The sequence below is a fragment of the Oculina patagonica genome, chromosome 12, assembly GCF_052425735.1.
Source record: "Oculina patagonica isolate OP01 chromosome 12, crgOcupat, whole genome shotgun sequence".
Lineage (NCBI taxonomy): Eukaryota > Metazoa > Cnidaria > Anthozoa > Scleractinia > Oculinidae > Oculina > Oculina patagonica.
Genome location: NC_135769.1, coordinates 6730894 through 6755547, shown reverse-complemented (window position 1 = coordinate 6755547; position 24654 = coordinate 6730894). Strand labels below are relative to the sequence as shown.

Genomic DNA, 24654 nt, shown 5'->3' with positions numbered 1-24654 from the left:
AGCATCTGCAGCCTTAAGGAGGCTCGATGTAGTTTTTTTAGCCGAAGGGTGGTTGTTTTGAAAATTAAAATTATCTAGGAAGCCAATGTTCGATTTTTGCCAAAATACACCATAATGATCAAATATGACCAAATTTTAATTTTTTACTCGTCACTTTGTCACAAAGGTTACCATAGCAACCATTGACGTTTTCTTTTGTTCTCAAACAAGCTTGGTTTTCTCGAAATCTAGACTGACACTTGGTATTCATTTTTTGATATGTTCAAGTACAGTAGATTTACTACCTGTGCTCAAAATTTTAGGAAAATCTGTAAGAGCGTTTTAGAGTAAATCAAGAATGAAGTTTTTGGTATTTTCTTATAATTTCTTACAATCGGCAGTCGATATATTTTAACAAATTAAAGCAAAAAGTCTTTCGCTTTTAGTTAATGGTCTTTGATGGTGTAAGTATTTATATTTCAGTGAGAGAAACTGTGCCCAAATAATACGAAACAATTTTAAGGCGCCTATTTTATATTAAAACGGTGTTTTTCTGAAAATGTCATTCTTGATTTACTTGAAAACACTCTTACAGATTTTTCTAAAATTTCGTCAACAGTTAGTCAATCTACTAAACTTTAACATATCAAAAAATAAACACCAAGTGTCAGTCTAGATTTCGAGAAAATCAAGCTTGTTTGAGAACAAAAGAAAACGTCAATCGTTGCTATGGTAACCGTTGTGACTAAGTAACGGGTAAAAAATTAAAATTTGGTCACATTTGATCATTATGGTGTATTTTGGCAAAAATCGAACATTGGCTTCCTAGGTAATTTTAATTTTCAAAACAACCACCCTTAGTCTAAAAAAAACTACATCGAGCCTCCTTAAGCTTCAAATGATAACGGGAGGTCAAATCTCTACGCACCTTCACCGCAGTCAAACGTCTCAGGCAGCTTTTCTTTCTACTGCGGGTAATTTCGTTCATATTGCGTTAGTATGAGCAAAGATCGATAAAATATATAGCTGCTGAGTGTAAACATATCAGTATTCCCGTTTTCTTTTTTCAGGTATTAGAGTGTTTTTATTTTTTAAATGTTTTGCATCTCAACCAAACTGCTTTGACAAAATGGTGCAAACAAGTCCACATACCGCCATTTTCAAACACGTAGAATTTTTAAATAAAGCCCCAAAAAGGTTATTCAATTGTCACGATACCGGTAATGTATCAAATTTGGAACTGTGAAAATCAAAGCCTTATCTCTAAAGTACTTGTCTTGTTTTTGGAATGTTTTTGTCGTTTGACCGCAGTCGACGTTTGACCTGCCAATCTCGTGCCCAGAGGCCTGCGATCCTTCTAGTCTGGCGCACCTGCAAGTTCGGATTCTGAAACAGCAACATCGATTTGGCCTTGTGAAACAAATCTCTAGTACTTAAAACCGGCGTACATTTATTAAGTCATTTCAAGAATATAAAGAGTTCCATTCGCTATAGTCCTAGACAAGGCAAGTTTTGATAATGCTTCCGCAAATGCTTTCAGCAAACATGTACATTTCACCTATTTTTAACCAATCATACCTGAGTGTTCCAACATAACTAATTGGATCACTGGCAGGTAGCGAACAACTGAAAAGAAACTCTTTTTTTTTTTCATTTAAGAGAGGAGTAAAAAATTGGCCATGCACATAGGAAAAAATTCCATTAGGTGTTCTGTAGAAATCTCTTAAAGTTAAAAAAAAACTTCAGACTCGAGAAGCTGTAACCTTTTCACTTGAAATGACCAAGAAAGCCAGGAAACTTTAAAAATTATAAAATATTTTGGCTAGCGTAACTTCCCTGATAAAATTGGAAAAACAAATAAAAGAATAACATGATCATTTACTCGACACGGGATGAAGAACCACCAAGCTATGTACATGAAATCGTTCAATAAATTGGTTGTTACCAAAACGTTGCTGATCAGAAAATTCTGAGTCGGCAAGCAGCATGCACGCCAAGGTCAAGGAAATATTTGCAATTTTCGGGCCACTTCCGTTAAACTGTCCGGCAGACATGGAGGGAAAAAAAGCAAAACGGTGCGCCAGACATGAAACAAAAATATGTTTTTGTTAGTAAGAAAAACGATATCCAAAAATAACAAATTGGTGAGAATACTCCTTTGCATCGGGGGCGAACTTGCCACGACGCACGACGCACGACGCACGACACATACATACATACATATATACATAGTTTTTTGTTGAGGGGGGTCGCGTAGGGCAACCATAAAGGCTGGTGTGGACCTGCCATTAAATAATACACTAACTAAACATATAACTATTAATGCAAAAGAAATATAAAAAGAGAATTAAAATATATGAAGTCAGAATCCCTGGAATGAATCAAGCATGCCTCTTTCTCAAACTGGATTAGGTCTATAGATCTAGAGGCACGTTTAAGACTAGCTTTGAAAAGCTGTAAGGAGGTAGCGTTTCTGACTGTTTCTCGGGATTGAGTTCCATACAATAGGGCCCCGATATTTGACACTGCTTCTTCCAAGTAAACTATTGTAACGTATTAGACAAAAGTAATTAGAACGCCTTAATTTATAATTATTATCGTCGTATCGTGTTCCAAGCAGGGATGTAAGTTGATCAGGTAGAGAGTGATTGTACACCTGGTACATAATGGAAGCAAGCCTTCGCTTGTAAATATAATTCAAAGGCTTCCATTTTACAATTTGAAGAACGTCAGCATCAGGTGTTTCACTGAGTAGCTTGTGAATTAATTTGGCAGCTTTAATGTGTAATAGTTCCAAGTCGTTGAATGTGGCCAAGGAACATGATCCCCAGACCAACATAAAATAGGTGATGCTTGGGACGATACTTTTATAGTATATTTCTTCAAGTACATTTGTTGGCAGCCCTTTCATTGTTTTCAAAAATTTCAGTTTTCCAACAAATCTTCTATGTAAGGTTTTAACTTGTGCTTTCCAGTTTAACTTGTGATCAATAACCACGCCCAAGCAGGTAGATTTTGTGGTAAAGTTAATGTGAGAGTTGCCAAACATTAGGGATCTCAGGGGGCCAACGAATGAGTGGTTACTAATTAGCATAGCCTCCGTTTTTCCTGTGTACACTGTTTGGCGGTTCCTATCGCACCACACTTTAAAGTCGTTTAATATTAGATTTAGAGAATCCACGATTTTTTCAATTTCCCTTGCTATGTTATAAATAGTATTATCATCAGCAAACAAGTGTATGAATCCAACTGCAGAGCAATCAGGAAGATCATTTACATAAATTTCAAAAAGTCGAGGGCCTAGGAGGGACCCTTGGGGGACGCCAATTTCAACAGGTCGTAACCTCGATTTAACTCCGTTAATGGTAACATATTGAGTTCTGTTGGAGAGGTAGCTTGAAACCCACTTGTGAAATACACCAGATACACCAACAGCCGACAATTTTGATTTCAGGATGTTGTGATCGACAGTATCAAACGCTTTCTGGAAGTCGACAAATACAACGCCAATTTTTCACCAGAGTCAATCGTCTTTTTCCACGTTTCTGAAAGGAATAATATTAGAGATTCGGTAGAGACGCCTCTCTTAAATCCCCACTGGTTTTGGTGTATAAGCCTATTTCCCTCAAGGTGTTTGTCTAAGGAGTCACAAACAATGCCCTCTAGGATTTTGCTGTTCAAGTTGAGCATCGTCAGGGGCCTGTAGTTTGCATAGTCAGACTTGATGCCCTTTTTAAAGACCGGGATCACTTCGCCAGATTTCCAACTTTTAGGGTATAGACCTCGTTTGATACTATTGTTGAAGATACTAAAAAGACCTTCAAAGAGGGTTTCGCCGGCCACCGAAAGCTCACGGGACTCGGAAATCTTAACGGGACCACCAGTTTTCTGTTTGATTCGAGTAAGTTTCTGTCTCACTTGATTTTCGGACAGGTCGATCTGTTGAATATTAGGTGTAACTCTGCATATGAGCTCAAATGTCTGGCCAGGCATGATGCCAGAGTCAATGCGAAAATGATCTGCGAGCAGAGTTCCGATATTAGCAAAGAAGTCATTCATGGCCTCAGCCTTGTCGGAATCATTCGTCAGAAGGGTTCCATTGCTATCTAGTACTGGGGGAATAGGCTTCCTAGCGTCTTTACCCTGAGCCTTTCTTACCACTTGCCAAAATGACTTGCTATTCTCAGCCGAAGCAAATTGTTTTCTCCAGTATGAAATTTCTGCGTTTCGTATTAGTTTTTTAACACGATTCCTAGCGGCTTTGTAGGAGCTCCAGATATTTGCATCCTTGTTGTCTTTGTAGAGTTTTAGAAGGCGGTAACGATTATTTTGTTCTTTCTTGATTTCATTATTGATCCACGGAAGTTTGTTTACTCTCTTCCTTACTTGTCTGGTTGATATGTGATCAGAGGCGATTTCTCGGTAAAGGTACTGCCATGCCATACTTGATCTTCTATATCATCAAAAATTGGCCTGAGGTAAGCTGATCAAATAAAAGCAATATCCTACTTTTGGTGCCACATTACTTTCTGTTGTAAAACGTGGCTCTTAAAGCTATAATAATATTAGCGGTGTAGGTGACGCGGTGGCCCAATGGTTAGTCTACTTGATACCAAATTGAAAGGTCTAGCTTTGGACTCTGGTAGAGGTCACTTTGTTGTGAAGTTGTACTCTAACAGTGCCTCTCCGCTACCCGAGAATAAATTGCTAGCTGGCGTACTGTTAGGGAAAGCTAGCGAAATGCTGAGGATCAACTTGCTATGGACTAACATCCCGTCCTGGGGACTGAAGCAGTAATACTTCTAGGTCTGGAAAAGCTCGTAAATAAAATGTCAAAATAATAATGTAAACTCCTATGAGCTATATTTTTTACTCCTAAATGGGCCATAAATGTAGTAGACCGTGTAAGTGACTTCCGGATTAACACCAGAAAATTTAAACCAGGTTTAACATAATAAAAATCAGCACACAAGAAAAAAACTGATAGGAAGGAAGTTTACATGGAGTTCATGTAAAACCTTATTTATGCTTTCATCGTGTTAAATTTAAAGCCGAAAAACCTCAGTTAGGCACTTCTACGAAGAAAAACGTTTGAACTGTGTTATATTAAACAGTATTTAAACGTGCCTTAGCTTCAGGATTCTTTAGTATAAATGGGGTATAACAGCAAATACATCCCACTGGATAAATCTATTGATTTATTTTCCATTCGTTTTTACAGGAATGGTTATGAACGGATTACCAAACCGGAATTGAAGCAAACATAAACTAAGGGTTTAATTCTGATGTAATTGGGGTTTAACTTGCTGGTATATAAGAAATGATGTTGTCGCGAGCCAAAAAATTGTGTACCGATTCCCGTTAGTTAAAGGCATTAAAATTATCGTATGTGGGCGTGACTTAAGCCAGCAATGACGTAATGTTAAGGCAATAAAAGGTGTGCAAAATAAAACGTTTGTGGTGTCATACAAATTTATGTCTTTATCGTCATTGATCATGTATGCAAAGCACCCCTTTTCCCAGGCGATCCATTTAGAGTAGAATTCCTATGTGGGGAGTGGGGAGCGGGGGGAGCTTAAGAGCAGCGTGGAAAGTTATTTGAAATCGTCGTGTAGGAAAAAAAGTTTAAAAAGCATTAAATTAAATTAAATTTCTTTATAGTCAATTTATTTCATTTCAAATTATTCCCAAACTCCACTTTGCTGCTCCACGAACTAATGTACCCATCGACCCATCATATCCTGACTTCAACATCCTCTCCGGTAATACCCAGGGCATCTGCTTTATGTTAATCCTATACACCAGATAAGTCGCTATCCAGTGTATAATTGTCATACAAAACATATTTTGCTATCCACCTGATAGTGATTTATCCGGTGGAAAATGTTATTCTCCCTTTGAACAACTAGGCTCTGATTGGTACATGAAACTTAGATTGAAAACAACACAATTTTGCTGAGTTATTCATCTTTTGCCATTTATGCCCCAGGAGTAGAGGTATTTGATCAAAAAATGTAATTTTCCGGAAAGGTTTCCCAGCTCTAGCCCCTTATGCGTCAGGTCTTCCACCAATGGAAAGAAATAACATGAAACTGACCTACAAATGGTAAGCGACATCTATTGCGGTTAGTTTGCTAGTTTTGGAACCGGTTCTCTCCAACAAATGGTAAGCACCCTAGAGTTCGTTCAGCATCACATTGTGGTACGCACATCACATCAAGCAGCAGCGGAAGAATTTTTTTCGTACCACAAATTGAAAATATTCTCATGTTCATCACCAACGCAATCTACTTAATACTCTGACGAAAAGGAACATTCGCGGAGGAAAAGCAAATGAACAGCGTGTAGTCGCGCGTGATGCCACGTGAACGGGCCATACCGCTGACTGAAACGGCAGGCTCAAAGCTAAGGTACTGAGAAATCCAACATGGCGGGAGTTATACTTTTCACGAAGGATAAACCACGATGTATTGGCTAAGTTCAGCGCGCCTCAAAGCAACAGTACATGTCAAATGAGATTGAAGTGTAGCAAGCAAGAACAAAATCTTCAGAAGGAAGCACCTTAGTGTCGATAAGTGGCAGGTATGTAGCATTACTTTCTCGCTTCTTAACTTTGGTTGGTGTACCTAAATGTTGGATTGGGCGAGCTTGTGAAGAATATCTTTCGCTGCTATATTTACATTTGCTATCACGACATTGCGGAATTATATTATGGCTATAAAAATGCTCCGGAAAATGCTCTAGGTGCCTTTTCTTCGCCAATGCTTTGATTGTTATTGATAGATTTATGCTTGATTATCTATGCCGTACTAGTTTTGTGTCAAATTGAGGCAAATGACTGGCTTCTGTGTTTTGGTAAATTTTAATGAAATAGCAAGAAATCGTTAAGTCGCGTGTGGTAAGTTCCTCAGTACGAATAAAATATTGAAGTCTCCAAACATTTTGAGCCATTTTTTTGAAGTTAAATAATGGATTTCATCACCCATGTAAGTTGTTGCTCATGGGAGATAAAAGGAAAAAAAGGAGAAGCCACGAGCCAAGCGGCCCACACTGCCGGAGCTTATCCCGGTTTCCGTAGCATTAAGCGGCTAGGAATATTTGCACTAATTGAAGGCTATTTCCAACAGCACGAAATGTGTACCTTCAAAAAGACCATTTGAGGAGAAGAAATTTAAATCGGACAGTTAAGCAGTCCAAAGCCACAAGTTGCAGAACAATGGGTCCAATTACCCCATTGAGAGTAGCCGCCATTATCTGGAAAAAATAACATGGTGAGTTTCTTTCAAAAAATCATTGTTCACTTTGGGTACTGGAATAATAACGTTAACCTATACGTACCATGAATAAAAAAAAGGTACAACGGTGTAAAGATTGCTTCAGCTCAAATTAAAGGCACTGACGAAGACCGTAAGTTAACGAACTAGCTGGCTAATCCTACCAATGTCGTATACGTAGACATACGGGTGTTTTGGGACGTTGATATATCTACAGTGAGTAGAAAACAAAAAGCTTATTGAGAAAAGTATTGGAGCGTCTTACTTGCACTGCATCCGTAAAATTCTACACGCAAAGCGATGTAAGTGTACCAGTCCTCTGGAACGATTCTTATGTACTTTGTGGTAATTGGTGGGATCAGGTCATACTTCACAATACTGTTTTGATCGTTGTTTGCTGCAAACCTCTAAAAAACAACAACCTTTAGGAGATAAAACTAGTGGTAACCACAGGTTAGAAAGTGCGGGCCTCGATGCAGTTAAGAGAAGGTACTGGGAGGGAAGTGTTTTTTGTTAGTTTTGAAAATTACTTCAAGTCGAAATTTTCGGGAAGTTTTCCAGAAGTTGGCATAACTGTGGTAATTGAGATTTCTTTTATAAACTGCGGTTGTTTATTGGGAGTCTGTCCACCGAGAATAACAGTATCTCAATGTGTGCGAAATTATGATGATTTTTTTTACGTGTTTGATATTACCAATCATATGTTGACAAGTTTGCCATGTTTCAATGGTGAATAAGCCAAAGTTTATCGATATTAAATTTTTCAGACAGTGTCGATAAATCACTGGACAAAAGAAAATTATTCCGAGTAAGGTCGAGTAACGCGTCACGCTTAAGTTACGAATGTTTTTTATCGTTTCCTATTGCCGCGAACCAATCAGAGTTGTTTTTTTGATTGACAGTTTTGCGAAGTGTAGTCGAGCACGCGGTGTGAATTGAGATGTGATTTTCCTCCGTCGGCAAACTCGCTTTGTTGTCAGTGTTATAAGGAATTTCTCGAGAATAACCGTTGTTGGAATCATTCGCTTTGCCGTAGTTTATCTGTGATACAATCACAGCAGATCTTCTCAAAAGCAACACCTATAAAACAACGTCTGCAAAACGTAATGTCTGCAATCTTCCGACAGAAGCCTCATTTTTCGCATTCTTATCGCTCTTGGAGACAAGATTTTTCTCTTCCGGTGTTACGACAAACTGTCGTGATTGACACATTTTTTGCATTCCGATCGTTCTTAGTGGAAGAACAAAATTTTCAACTTTCGGTTTGCAGATAGCCTTTATAAACGTGGCGCGCACCAATCCGCTGGTCACTGTCAAGATTAGGGTTGCGGGCCTCTCTTGGGCCCGCAATTATCAGAAGAAAAAGACCTGAATAGAAACTTCCCTTTAGTAAGAATTAATTCCGTTCTAAATATCAACTAGTTGGGATATACTGCAATTCACGTTAATCTCAAAGAGAAATGTCGAGTGGCTTTCCCTGTCTCTTGTCATCACCAGTACGCCCCCTAGGACTTTATTCGAAGCCGCTGAGTCATTCTGGCAATGTATTGTTCCTATATATCTTGTCTTGAAAATTTCCATTCCTCGATAAGTCGATAACAAAAACAAACGCGAAAAGCATGCTGTTTTTTAATTTGGATCAGAAATTTGCTAATACGGCAAACGAACATGGTAGCCCTCAAGTTTATCAGCCAAAGCTATTTATTCGAATGATTCTTGAAAATATTTTTAAAAGCCTATAAGCAAAAATTAAAAACAAAATGAAGTTTTTCTTCTACTTACCAATACTTATTGAAATTTGAAGCAGCAAAATAATTAGCAGCTTAGTGTCCATAATGTAGCACTGAAAGCAAACTATTATCCTGTGTGAATGAATAATTTTTTAGACATCAACACTATATGATGATTTCATAGAAATATGATTGATGCTACCAAAACTAGTTTTGAATCTTAAGTAGAGTTTGCTTAAGGAAGTTATTAAGGAAGTATTAGGACCTACAATGAAGAGGCACATTTCCCGATACTGTAAACTCACATTTAGGAACACCGGCTGTTTTGAAAGTGTTTTAGGAAAATCGTCCGCCATCCCGGTTTGTTATAATTGTCCGAGTCTTGTCCGAGCCACGACGTCACTTGCGCGCTTCGCTATTGTGTTCCTGTAGGATTAGCTACGTGTTCACTAATCTAGCTAAACAGTGATCCAATGATACAGAAATAATTTTGTGATTAATAATCACCCAACTACTAGATCTACATCTACCAGATCTAACATCTACTAGATCTACAGTTTTGCTTTTATTACAACTTTCGCACTTGTAGAACCCATTGTTGAAACGTTATGCTAATTCAACTTACAATAATAATCTTACTTATAGTTCTGGATTTTCAATCATTCTAAACGTTAGTTATATCTCTTACACATATATTTCCACCATTTTTTAAATCGGTAGTTAGGACTCCACTTTGTAAAAAAGTGTTTTTGTCTCTTTATGATTAAACAACTTTGAGAATATCCCCAAAGAAAAGTCAGTGCCAGTACTTTAATTCCCGAGACTCTATATAAGGTTTGGGGCGAGAAAACGGGTCTGAAAAAATGAAAAAGGAAGGACTGATAATGTATAGAAATTTAATTATTACTTATGTTATTTGTTATTCTTGTTCGTAAAGAGATGTGCCGAGACATTGCTTTTAATGAGTGACAACTAATATTTAAAAGCACGAACGAATTTGCTGAATTATGTCAGTACAATTTAGGGAAGGCGAAACTAACATAAAACGAATAACACTCTGATAGTAAAGATATTGGTGCTAACTTCGTTCAACGATATATCTCTTACACTGTAAACGTCAGTTGCAAAGCTCATCGGGGAACCTGTTTATTTCAAAATTATAATTAAACTAAAAATATCGCTAGGAATTCACTTAATATGTAGAATTTTCCAGAAGACAAAACGGCGTCTGCATAGCACAAACGCCCACAACTTATCCTCGGCCAAGTTAGACATAAAATACGTGGTTAAGGTACATGTGCAAAAAAACAAACATAAACAAAACTGTTTTTTTTTTTCTTAGTAAAACCAATGCAAAAAGAGGCGAATTTGGATCTGGAAGCGGCCAACTCATTTTTTTTTTTGTTCAGTCTAATTTATTCAAGACCACGACGTTTATTGAAAAAAAATTGATCAATTATTTAGTTTTGAATGTTCAAAGCGAACAGGCTGGCAAAATCCTGACTTTTAAATCCAGAATAAAGGCGTCTGGCTATCTGAATGAATACCGTAGAATTCCGGTTATAAGCCCTGGGCTTATACAACTTCGTAAGGGGTTTTGGGTGGGCTTAAAAGCGGAGGGGATTATATCCGGGAGGGCTTATAAACGGAATGAAAAAAACGTTTCAAAACGAGCCACGGGAGTGTTGATGACAATACGTTTTTAAGTTAAAAACACATAATAAAGCAACATTTAGCCCTATTCAGTACTGTCATCTGGTAGAGGGGGCTTATAACTGGATTTATCATATGACCCGTACGGACCCGCGCGCAATTTCCTTGGAAAACCATATGAAAAAAGTCCCGTATGAGGGCCGTACGCCTCGCTCTAGCAGGGCCGGAAAAACACGTACGGCCCTACTAGAAAAGCGTACGGCCCGCTACTGCCGCGAGATGCCGGAATTGGAACCAGTTGATTCCACAGCTTTGAATTCAGATAAGCGATAGTTAAGATTTTTTAAAAAGCAAAGAATGTCCAACATGTTTAATTTATTAAAACTTTACTATCTAGAAAGCGCTGTAGTTTGAAGACATGTTTAAATTAAACTTGGCAAATGAGGACGAAATAAGCTTACTCCTGACAACAACAATAAAATCGAAATAAAAGCCGTCAAAAAACAACATAATCGGACAAAGACCTGAAAGACGTATCCTGGTTTGAAGTCATGATAAACGTTGAAGAAAAATGCAAATGCGAAGTAAACTCAAATTTCTCTTTCTGCTGCGTAATCACAACAAACAAAATGCGAGTTCATGTTTACGACTAACCTGATTATGACACAGTTTCCTGCTTGTTTTCCGAAGCATTTTAAGCACAATTTGGACATCAACTGTAATGCAGAGCTCGACATCGTCGAGGAACTAACGAATTCAAGGACTAAGCAGCAACAGCAGACGTTCATGAATCCTATGATCCGTGGTAAACAAAACAACTTGAAGCCGAAGGGAAACGAAGCGAAGCAAAATCCTGAACTGCCAGTACAATTCCTTTCCAAGTCTTTACGTAGTTTCATAGATTAAGATCTAATGCTGTTTTAACATCCAAAATTTTTCTTGGTGGAAAACTGATTAATCTTCTCGTTCAAACCAATTGTGAATTTCGGCTCAGAAGAAACGTCGCTAAGCTGTGGCAGGATAAATTCAGTCTTCGCTGAGAGACGAGCACGACTAGCCGAAACGTTGTGCAAATTCTTTGTTGTAGTCCTTCATAAACGTTTCGTTTGAAATTTCTACTAACCGCAATCATGTACGAGGAATTTAGTCGGATTTAAATCTTCTTGGAATGGAGCTAAAACTAGAAGATTTGGTTGACAACTTAACAGAAGTTCAAAAACTTTGTATGCACATCGCAAGTCAAATGCACTTTACTGGCTTCCCAAACAAATTACGAGCTACCATTGGCTTTTCAAAATGCGCGCGAAACGGGCCGCCGCGTCTGTACTATCTGTATCCACGAAAGAAAAACAAACAAACAAAATCAGTGGTCATATGATAAAATGCTTATTGACTGAGTTAGGTCGGGCCGGACGGGAAAATATTTGGCTCTCGGTCAGGACGCACGGACCGAGCGCCGTCCTGACCTCGAGCCAAATATTTTCCCGTCCGGCCCTCCCACTCAGTAACCGGGGGGGGGGGACTTATAAGCGGGGGGGGGGGGGCTTATAACCGGAATTCTACGGTATACTCTTTGCACCGACCAGTGTAGAGCATTGCAAACCAAATTTCCCCCTCCTTGACTGAGATAAATTGGTTCAGTGGCTTTAAGTGCGTTGATAACGTTTCTTGGTAACACCAAGAAACCGTTCTAAAAATAACCAACTTTGGAGGCTTGTTATATATGCAAAATGTATTTACCAAAGCGATGACAAAAATATATATTTTCAATCAAAACTAAATTTTCTTGTTAGTTTCGGACTAATTCTGGAGAAATTGGTGGTTTTGGGACAGTCACAAGACCCGATACAGAAAAATATCAATTTATAAACACCAGTCGATGAATAAAAAGCGTCTTTTTATAACTAGTTATTTCAGACGTTTGTTTTTCCAAAGGACGGCAAAAATCTTAGTTCTAATCTTACTTTCGCCGCCTGCCGTATACCGCTTACGTAAACATTAAATGTCTTTAGATTAAGGGTTTCCTTTTTAATAACAAACCGTTGTACGTTTCGTGCAGTTTAGCAGCAGAATTTATTCAGGGTCAGACGCTCGACAGGAACAGCCCTTTGCCTATGCAAATTGCATTGGCTGCTGTTTTATCATAATTGTTTTTAAATTTTTCCAAGTTTTAGTCATACAAAAACTTAAATTACTTTAGGAAATAATATATTATTGTGCAATGATCACTTCTGCAAGAAAAGCAAAATCATAGAAATCGATGATGTTCAAAAACATGACAATAAAATAAAACAAAAATCAAAACTCCTTGCACCTCGTGTTACACTCCGGCTTTGTGACATGTATGGCACATCTCAAAATAGTGAAAACCGGCTTTTTAAATCGTTCTTTTAATCGTTGGTTGTTTTAGAATTTTTGGGCGAAAACAACTCGCTAAAGGATCACTTAGCTGCAGTGGTAGCTGTAGTGATAACTAGCTGTAGTGAAATTAGCCTCTTACGCAAAGACGACGTCTGCGTAGGAGGCAAGTACGAAATATTAAACTTAAATAAAAAGCAATACTATTTAATTCATGTAAATAATAAAGATGGTAAATTTTAAGCTCGGTAGTAAATAATGAAGATGAAGTATTCAACATGACACGAGCACGGGACAAAGAAAAATTCTGAGTCCCCGACGGGAATCGAACCCATGGCCTCCCAGATACCGGTTGGGCGCTCTAACCAACTGAGCTACGAGAGACTCGTTGTGAGCTGCGCCAGTAGTTTAAATGGACACACACTAGGTCCCGATGAACCGTAAGCTTTACCTTTAATGTAAGCGAAATCTACTCGTAACGAGAACTAGATACAATCAAAATGGCGGACGCCAAGGAACAGCACGCGCGGGCTTTTATACCACAATAAACGCCGCTGGCCGATTACAGCGAAATGCCGCTGAACAACCAGCCTACTGGCGTGGCTTCTTCTTTCCTTCTAAAATAAATAATCATGCAAACAAAGAAACTCTAGTCTAGGTGACGAGTTGATATGAAATACACACACAGAGAAATTACTACTGACTGAGGGACAGACTCTGAGCTACGAGTTAGACAAGAAAACAAACTTAATCAGTGAATTGACCAGCTAAATGTCTAAATGTCTAGAATCGTCCGGGCTACTTTAATTCGACTACATAGCCCTGAAGATGCTGCAGGATGTCTAGAATTGAGCCGCTAAATGACTAAATGTCTAGAATCGTCCGAGCTACTTTAATTCGACTACATAGTCTTGAAGATGCTGCGGGAGACGCCGCTGCCGGGTAGGGCGCTTGTTCACCGCAGGGCTAACAATTGGAGAGAGGGCAGGGATAACCTCGACGTCATCTGGCGAGCCGGGTTGGCTATCCTCACCATAACTCGGGACATCTTCTGGTGGTACAGAAGCGGAAGGTGGGGACGATATCTCGATAGGGATCCCTGGGGCAGGCGGAGGTAACGGTTGGCTTTCTGGGGGAGGTTCCTCGTCAATAGGAAGTCCACGACCATCAGCGGGTAAGCCCTGGTCGACACCAACAACGTCAGGATCGCAGTCGCTGGAGTCTTCGTCGTTGAGGTACCTGGGCGTGTGTACACTGAAGGGGGCGACCTTATAGCACTCATTCTTCTTCACACGGTACGAAACGTTTCGTAGCTGTGAGCCAACGAACTTGCGAACATTACACCACTCACGGTCAACTGAGACAACGAGGTAACGGTCACGACTTTGGGACTTGTTACGGTCACAGTAGAGGTAAACTAAGTCACCAACAGATATTGAAGGAGAGCTACGCCAGACACCACGGGGGGCTTTCGACGTTTCACTGTGAGGATGGTTTTCCAGTCTTTGCAGATGTTGCTCGCGTATTAGCGCCTGATCTGTTAGGGGAATCTGAGAGTTGGTAAACTGGTCTCGTTGAGTCCACATTTCTCTAGCAGATAGGCCGCGGGAGCGGATTCTTGAGTTCAGGTTGGCAGTGGCTACGGACAGAGTCCTAGGAGAGACAGGACCACCTTCCGGTTGCAACCGCAGGAGCTCGTGTTCCAACTCTTGGATTGCTTTTTCAGCGACTGGATTCTTGTTCTGATTTTTCACGCGACCAATCTCAAGGCTAATCTTGTGTTGCAATAGAAGCTGGTCACTCACAAGGGCTTTGAAGGCGGGAGCTGGATCACACCGAATGACAGCGTTAGGTCCATCAAGGGGTCGCAAGCCGACGCATAATTGGATTAACCCATCACGTAAGGTCCCATGCTTCTCGTCTACCACGAGGAGGGTTGAAGTATAGGAAGTGACGCACTCTCGGAGTACCAAAATAAGTTGGCGAGACTGCTTCAGGATATCGGCTGCGAAAGATACACCCACTGCTGCCGGAGGATCAGAAGTTGACTGTTCTATAACAGCGTGCGGGGCGTGGCGAAGTGCAGCGCATGAATGACAACCAAGGGAAACACGCTCTATTGCCTTGTCCAGGTCAAGGGCGAAGAAGTAGCGGCTGACAACCTTCTTGAGTTGGAGACTTGATGGGTGAGACAACCTGAGGTGCAAGGCTGTCAGTAAACCATCTAAGACCTGTCTGGGCACTATGATACAATCCCGCGAAGGAGCCAAAGGCTCAGTCTTTTTCACGACTAAGAGGCCATCACTGGAGATAGAAGCTACTGACAAGTACCTTTTTACGTCCTTAATGTTAGTCAGCTTCTTGGAAGGACGAGTCCCTTGTATTAGGTGAGCATGTGTTCGACGTAAGTCCGCGCACTCAGATTGGATAGACAACCAAGTATTTCGACTTGTGAAAGGAAGGTTTTTCTGACCAGATAAGACATCCTGGGCAGATAGGTGTCGAACGACAGACTCCTCAGCTTGGGTGATGAACTTGCACACCTGACAAGAGGGATCAGAGCAGTCCGGTGCATTGCGGCTTGCAAAGTCAGAAGGTAAAATTGCAGCACCAGCAACATGCCTCACGTTGGCTTGGAAGCGGCTGACAGTAGACAAATAGGTCGACACTCGTGGGCTAGCAGAAAACTCTCCCCTGCACATTTTCTCGAAGGCCTGGACACAAGGCTTACTGTCGGTGAGCACACAAGCCTTGTGCCTGGATTGTATTATGTACGGACTGAAGTGTTTTATAGCAACCCCAATTGCAAGAGCTTCAACTTCACACGGTAGCCAAGACACTTGATGAGCACGTAATTTGGCACTAAAGAACCCAGCGAGGGCTAGGTTGTCACCCCTCGAGATGTAGAGAGTGGCGGCGATTCCGGGTCTCTTGACAGCAGCGTCTGTCACAATCCATAATTGGTCATCGGGCTTTGGGAGAGTGATTGTGCGGCTGGACGCAAGGGAAGCTTGGGCAGACTTGAAGGCCTCAGTAAGATGTTCGGACCACACGATGTCATCCTGAGACTGTTTCCCAGCTACGGCCTCGTCAAGGGGGGCTAATAGAGAAGAACAATGTGGAACAACACGAGCAAGGACCTTGAAAGCACCAATGAAGGACTTCATGCCACTAACTTTACTGGGAGGACTGCAGGAGGACAGAGTTGAGACGCGATGAGGGTTGGCGCGAAGAGTGCCTTGGGACCAAGTCCAACCCAGGATAGAAGTAGTTTTTGGATTGATGATGGTCTTCGACGCCGAGAGGCGTAGGCTAGCTTTATGAAGAGCTCGGAGAACAGAAGCCCAATTTCGGAGTAACTCGTCTGGGCTGTTGCCCCCACAGTACAGATCATCTGCTATCTTGGCAACGATACCAGCCTGGAGGAGGTCACCCAAGACGCGACACATGAGCTCTTCCAGTGCGGTTTCTGAGCCAGGTATACCCATGGCCGACCGGGCATAAACGCGTACTCCTCGGAATGGGGTGGCAACTCCGCAGTACTTCATAGACTCACGGGCGAGTGGGATCTGATAGAAAGCGCTGGTTAGATCTGATACGATGATGTGTTTCCACTGGGCTATGCAGCGTAGGGTAGAATCCACGTCTGGGAGCAGGGAAGGCTGGGGTTTGCTATAACGACCCACGTCTGCGAAGTCAGTGACGAGTCGAAAGCCACCCGACGACTTTTTGACCAAGAAGGACGGGTTGAGATACTCTACAGAAACATCTATGTCTTCAGGGCGACGGAACACGCCAAGGTTTTCCAATTCGTCGAACTTCTGTTGGAGCTCGACGAGTTTATCTCGGGCGTACAGGGGAAGGCGACCTTTCCGTTGAGGAGGCTCGACCGGGCCCATATTTACCTTCGCTTGAAGAGGACCAAAGGCGCCATTGTAGCCGGTAATTGCAGGATCAAAGACAGTGTCGTACTGGACCAAAAGGTTACGGAACTTGCTTGTGATGTGAGGGGGGAGGAGATTGTCGGGGTCCAGTGCCACGCCCTGGGAGTACTTTGACTCTGAAACTGGAACTGAACACACCTTGTGGTACGGAAGGTTGCCGACTGGGATGGAGGACTGATCTTGAGTAGTTGGAAAGAAGACAGGATTGACTTGGCAAAAGTGTTCATTTCGTTTCAGGACATAAGGCCTATCTGAGAGGTTAGGAATACGGACTCTACCAGCGACGCTTGTGATGAGACAAGGAGGCGGCCACACATCAGCGACTTTGGCCATACGGGCGTTAGTGGCGTCAAATCGAGGCTCTAGTGCGTACTCAGCATCAGACATGGAATTCTCAGCAAGAACTATTTCGATAAAGTCGCCGGGCCAGATAGTTGTAGAAGTAGAGGGAGCACGTAGTACTTGTGCACGGCGAACAGCATTGTCAGTCAGAGGATGGTTGACAGAACCGTAAGTGAAGATGGTGCCATCCCCGAGGATAACCTGGCGTTTGGCTGGACGAATGGTTATGTCATTCGTTTCCATAAATGGGGTACCAGCCAAGACATCTACGTCCAGATTCTCCACAACAAGACCTTCAAATTGAAATGAATGGCTCCCACGTGTGAGGCTCAGGCGTGTTTCCCCCAGCACTTTTAGAGGAGAGGAGCCATCCGCTTGATGGGCAGACTGAGAACTGTGCGAAATCCCTGCACCGAGCCTCTGAACAGCAGAGAGCCTGATCATGTTACCAGTAGCGCCGCTGTCAATGATGACTCTAGCCTGATGATGGCCGACAAACGTGTCAATGTACGGAGACTGACGTACAAGAACCCTTCTGGATGCATCAGACGTAAATGAATCACTCTGCTCAACCAGATTTTGATGACACGGCGGGTCAACATCATTAGAAAGAGAATCCAACTCAGCACTGTCGTCATCTAGAATTGAAACAATCTGACGAGCTTTCAGAAGGTACAAACGGTCCTGCTCGGGAAGGAACCCACATTCGCTTAAAAAGTGACCGTGTGAGGTACGACCAGCCTGTTTACAGAGGGGGCATTCTTTCGTCTTTGGAGAAGAGCGACCCTGGAACCTGGCAGATGATTTACTATAGATCGGTGTACTCCTCCGGAACGAGGACTTCTGAGTGGAAAATGAGGCTCCTGTGCGCATGACTTTTGTTTCTTCAGCAGAACGGATTTCATCAAGAAGTGAGTCCAGCGCCTGGGAGATCTCAGGCTTTAAGGACGCCAAAGTGCGAGATCGAAGCTCAGTTCCATATCGTTGCTTAACAAGTTTAGGTAAACCAGGGTTGATCAATCTAAGCCATGTTAAAATAACAAAGTTCTCCAACGTTGGAGACAATTCCTCTTCCTCCTCAAGAACAGAACCGTGATGGAACAAGGTGTGAGGTTTAATTAAACTGTCCTCCACAAAAGCCATAAGGCGCTGGAAGAGATCTTCCGGGCGCTCATCGGGGTTCAAATGAATGTCATCCAGGTCTAAAAAATGACCCCCAGTAGTTTGGAATCCAAAATGAAGTCTAATTGTCTGCCAAATGTCCCCAATACAAGTAGAATTCTTGACAATCGTATTACGAGAGATAATTGGGCAATAATTAGCAATCTGGCCTAACATGAGTTCGAGCATGTTTACCTTTTGGATGGCCGTTCGCCTTTGAGCAGCTGGAACCGGCTCCCCATCGTTAGTGAAACCGCGTAAAGGGCTCGCCCTAGTCTTTTTCAGCCACGAAGACCCTTCGGCCAAAAATGGCGCGAAATTGGAGTCCAAAGACAAGGTGTAGAGAAGATTTTGTTTCCAACTCTCGAAGGAGGTTAAAGTTTCGTTCTTTGAGAGGCACCACTGCTTGGGGGCTCTGTTAGAAGACATCGAAGCTTACAGGATAAGATGGTATTGACAACCGACTCTTGGCTGCTCGGGAATCCCGACGAATCTGTCGTAAAAGTGCGTTAAATCTGACGAGGACGTGACGATTCGAATCTTTTCCGCTGCCACCACGCCAGTAGTTTAAATGGACACACACTAGGTCCCGATGAACCGTAAGCTTTACCTTTAATGTAAGCGAAATCTACTCGTAACGAGAACTAGATACAATCAAAATGGCGGACGCCAAGGAACAGCACGCGCGGGCTTTTATACCACAATAAACGCCGCTGGCCGATTACAGCGAAATGCCGCTGAACAACCAGCCTACTGGCGCTGGGCCATTTTACTAGGTTGATAAGTTATATTTAATTCATATTTCTAGATTTTTTTTCAATCGTTCTGAAAGGTTTTACCTTGTATATATATTTCCACATTTTTGCCTAGTGAACAATGTTATTTTGCTTTTAAATCGATAGTAAGGATTTCAAATTGTTAAAACCTCTTTTTGTCTCTCCATAAAAAAAAAACAACAACATTCAACGAACAAGCCGACAAAAACCTGAAGTTTAAATTTCACCTCAAGTCGCTTTTCTAACTGATTAACTATATACACAATCCATCAACCAGTATAAAGCATTTCAAACAAGAGTTCCCCGTCCTTCACTGGGACAAATTAGCTCAGTGGCTTTAAGTGCATTGATAACGTTTTTTGGAACACAAAGAAACCTTTCTTAGGCCCGGGCCAAACGTCGAACTTCACATGAGTCGAACATTAAAGGCGTGTTATTGCCAACGAGACAGCCGAGCCAAGAGGTGAGGCTGTCGAGGCGGCAGAATCATAGAGCCGTGTGCGTATGAGTGTATAGGCAGAGAAAATCTTACGTTCTGCGTAAGGGACTTTTTTTTGACCATATTTGGGTGTAAGTAAACCCCATATTTGGGTTGTATTGTTCTTCCCAACTGGTTCCCAGTCTCTCACTCCTTGCTAAAGAGCAAATGACCAAAATGGCGTCCACGCGGCTCGCTGTTAAAATTTTCAATGTGGTCATTCATCCCTGTACCGATAAATACACCTTTAGGGAACTATAAATCGAAAGAGAATACCCTACAGAATATTCGACTGCCGAAAAAATGGACATCAAGGTCTTCAAAGCGATGAAATAATCTTTCGACTTTGGAGTCCTTTGATTTACGATCGAAGAGAGACATGAAAATCAAAAGCGGACTGTTGACTTCAAATAGAGTTTTCTTGACTTATGAGAATGCTGAAGTCGGGTAAATGCTTCCTTTTAGTGTTGATTGTGTTAATAGTAATTTTTGACCAATGATTTATTCCAAATCAAATACCGTTTATATTTTATTTGGCACGCATTTCGCTCCGCGTAGGAATAACATCAATTCAGCCAATTCAAAGCGACGCTCACTAAAATTACTGCATGTCATACACACAAGAAAGTCAAAAGTTGTTTGCTTCTAACAGCAAATGTAATGTTAACTTGAATAAAAATTTTGTCTCCAAATAATCCTTGACCATTCAAGTTAGCGTAGCAGACATCTGTGTACGTTTTTTAGTGTGTTTAAAAGAGCGCGCGATCGCGAGAATACGCGCGCTGGAAACTACGGCACCTGCTACGCATGCTATCAAGCCTGTGTCATTTATGAACACCAGAGAAATAGCCCTTTTATTGCATATTACCTAAAATACAATGTAGTTCTATCAAAAACCATTCAATATCTGTTCTTATGAACAAACATGAGTATTTCGCTCGTTGGCACTTACCGATAGGTACAACTAGTATAAACATACAAAACGATTTTATTTCCCAAGTGAAGGACAACAATGCCACTTTCGCCGCCTGTTGCCTGCCACCTGCCGACTGCCGTTTGTAGGAGAAAGTGAATAAGCTTGCCGTTTGTTTTTCCCGCGATTGACAAAAATGGACAACATTTGCCGTTTGCCGTTTGCCGCTTATACGTCAAAGCAACTGAGTAGTTTTGAGTTTAGTATGAATAAGTAAATTTTTTCTATTTATTGATGGTTTAATTAAAGAATAATTAAACAGAATCAGCAACATTGTAATGTTTTGCGTTTGCCGTAAGAACGTAAAGCTTAATCTCTGCTTGTCTTAACGGTTTGTGTTCGGTTTGTTAATGGATAACTGTGGAACGTTACGTGCAGCTAATCAGCCAATTTATTCAGGGCGTCAGATGTCTGATAGGAGAAACCCTATTCACACGCAAATTTGGTAATGTTTTTTCATATTTATTTTCATTTTTTCTACATTTTATTCATATAAAAACGTAAATTATTTCCTCAATAATATATTATTGTACAATCACTCCTGAAAGAGGAGGAAAATCAACAAATAACCAGTGTTGTTGATTTTTAAGCTTGTAACAGATATTATTTATTATAATAGATTATTGTATAAAAGTAATGGAAGCAATAAAAGTTGAAAGTTGACTTAGCTGTAGTGATAATGAAATTTTAATTTTCCGTATGAAATATTTATTTTAATTATATTCCTGTAGGGAATTTTTACGTGTCTACTTATTTTGCTTTCATAAAATTGTGATCCTGCATGATCGCTGGATTACATACCATCAAATGATAAAATGATATAGAAATAACTTTGTGGTTTTATAATCATCCAGTTACTAGATCTACATGTTTTCTGTTAACTTTAGCACTTGTAGAACCCATTGTTGAAACGTTATGCTAATTCAGAAAAAATATTTTTATTCATATTTCTGGATTTTCAATCGTTCTTCAAGTTATGTCTTGTACATATATATTTCCACATTTTTGTCTACTAAACGAACGATATTTATCTCTTAAATCGACAGTTAGGATTTCAAATTGTAAAAACAGGTTTTTTCCTGAAGAATTATATAACAAAAGTTTCATTTTAAGCATTTGACTTGAACACTTTCAGGTATAAAAAAAGTAATTATGCAAAATTAAGAAGAGTCACATCCGGTCTTTAGCTGGGAGACGCTAAATTCTGGTTTAAAAAGAAAAGCGGTTTTGAAAAATTAGCTAGGAAAAGATAATTCGTAAAGATTTATTTGTTTATTACTAATATTAATTGCCGAAATATTGTTTTAATATGTTACTGCTAATATTTTACAAGCACGAAAGTAACGAAATTGCCGAATTATGTACAATGTTGGGAAGGTGAAACTGGCAAAAAACCAATTAACACTTTTTAGTGTAGATATTGGTGCTTACTTCGTTCAACAATATATCTCTTACACTGTAAATGTCTGTTCAAAAGCCCATCGGGGAGCCTGTTCATTTTTAAAATTAAAGTTACATTAAATTAAAAAAACTCATTAATAATTCATAAAGAAATTAATGTTTAATGAGTGTATTTATATCTCATAAAGACACGGCTAACCTTTACGTCCAATTTTCTAGGCCAAAAAAACCCCAAGCTACATCAGAAGATTTTTTAGCCGTTCTATAAATTCGTAGTTCGTCTAAAACACTCGGCTGCGCCTCGTGGTTTAAACTTGATAAAACACTGCTGCTCATTTATTAAACATTACATAAAACACGGCTGCTTATCTATTAAACATTACAAAATATCGCAAACAATTCATAAAACATGCAGAATTTACCAGAAGCAGCGGTATGCCTTTTTTTCAGACTAGCTATTAACAAAGGCAAATTTTAGAAATGTAAATTCGCATTGTTAAAGCCATTTCAATTTTTTTGGTAAACTTTTATGTCGGTATTGAATCTCGAATTTGGTCTTGTGTCATTTTCTGGCATAAAACGTGCTTTGAAATTATTGAATACAAATTTTCAAATTCGTGATTGTTTTGTAAAAAGGGTGGTAGCTTCTTTCTGTGCCAACTCTGTAACCTAGGCCACTCAGAACAGAAAAACCAATCAAATTGCAGAACCACAAAAAGCATTCCCCTCGAGCAACATAAGATGACTTCCCATTGTTCTCGTCAAATAAGCCCAAAACGGCAAGTCATGTTTCTCTTATACGCCGTTAAATGATTGGCTTAACGATTGTCTAATTTGTAGACACATTGTAAAAGAAGGCACTTTGCAGTTTTCCGTTGGGCGTGCGACAGTGTCGTAGAAAAGCTAACCATGGAAGGCGCAGTAAATATAATACTCCTGTTGAAATTATTTATTGGAGTTGGTAAGTCATTTTATTCCCACTTTATATTCCATTTTTTGCACTATATACTATAAAAACAAAGCTAAACCAAGATGCAGCGTCTGAAGGTGGATGTCGATACAAAAATAAAGGCTCGCGGGAAAAAATATTCAGAGTTGAATCCAAAGGAAACAAAGCTACCTGTCAAAAACGGTAATCGATGCCGAAATAAACGTGGATTGAAAACAGTCACCGAAATTGGAATTCGAGAATTAGATATCGATAGCGTAAAGAAACCAGATTGGACTCATATGATCCTTGTCAAATTTTGTTTTTGTAACTCTGCTTTATGTGGCGTTTACATCCACTGTCTCTAAAAATCGTTGACCTTGTAATGTTGCGAGGCGTTTTTTCTAAGTTTCCTTTTCTACTAGCGGAAAACAACAAGTGTCAGAGAGGAAAAAAAGGCATTAACGAGTCTCTTAATGTTTAAAATGTCCATTTCATTCTACGCTTTTAGTCGATAACTGTGGACTTTTTGGTCGATAGACACGATCTTATCCGCACAGTATGGAATTTTTTTCAAATTTAAACAGTTAAGTTGTTCCAGTTAAAGTAATCTAAAGATAGTGAGCCGAATCAAATCGCATATGGCATGAGGCTTCTCTTGGGTACATGCGACTTCTCTTTGGTCCGCAAAAAAGCGATATTCTGCAGCTTACTGTTACATAATCATCTAAGACAGTCTATATTCACAGTTTTCTGGGTACGGTCTTACCGTATGGCTGTGGAAATATACTTCTTATTTTTATTTTTTAGTTTTCCTGAGAAAGTAAGGGAGAACAAACTGGCCTGGAAGGAATAATCCGCAGTGTTTGCTTCAGTGTAGAATTATCATTTGTAATAATTCACACCGCAACTTTTCATATATTTGATTAGCAATTTAAGGTTAATACGCAAAAGGCGTCCTAACAAAGAGTGTGCAGACAATGCTAACACTAAATGAGTTATCACTTTTCATTATCGATAAATTTCCGTTTATTTACTATTTAGGTTGGTGAAACTCACAAAACACGAACGTAAGCTTTCTGCGAAAGCGACTTGCTTCAAAACAGCTATTAAAATACCAAGGCAAATTAGAAATGCTAATTCGCACTCGCAAAAAAGGTAGCCACGGTTCAAGCCCCTTTTTACGTTCAGTTTTTGATTCGGAAAATGTGAATGACCGTATTAAGATGAATTAAGGCCGAAACTCGTTTTTCGAAGTGTGCTTTTCTGAAATTTTGAAGTATGCTGTGCAGACATTTTGAAAAAGGGTGGCAGCTTCGAATTCTTTCGGTGTGACTTCTGTATCCTAGGCCACTCAAGATTGGGAAAACCAATCAAATTGCAGAACGAAAGAAACAATTTTCGAGATGTTAATAATTATTTAAAAATTAAAGGTTTTTAAGCCGTTCTGTTTTTTCTTGTCTAAAATTTCGGTGACATCTGTTCACCTTCATCAGAGTTAGTGAACATGACATCCGACCAAAGGACGCCAAGATCCTCGAGCGTGTTTTATGAAAGTTAGAGCAAGAGGCTTTTCTTGGAATCATGGCACTCCACTTTGAGAAGCGACGCTATCAACGAACGCAAAGCTAGCGTTCCCTCGAGTCTATGTGCTGTT

The 24654-nt window shown here is 40.3% G+C and overlaps 2 protein-coding genes across 2 annotated transcripts in view; one reads left to right on the top strand and one right to left on the bottom strand.

Annotated features, from left to right (window-relative positions):
* The window catches only part of LOC144631901 (uncharacterized), an 86071-nt gene that overhangs the window by 30443 nt on the left and 30974 nt on the right, over positions 1 to 24654 (top strand). The window lies entirely within an intron of this gene.
* Positions 13396 to 19202, bottom strand: LOC144631696 (uncharacterized). The gene has a single exon (XM_078490198.1). The coding sequence runs from the start codon at positions 18868 to 18870 to the stop codon at positions 13882 to 13884; it is 4989 nt and encodes a 1662-aa protein (XP_078346324.1). The 5' UTR covers positions 18871 to 19202; the 3' UTR covers positions 13396 to 13881.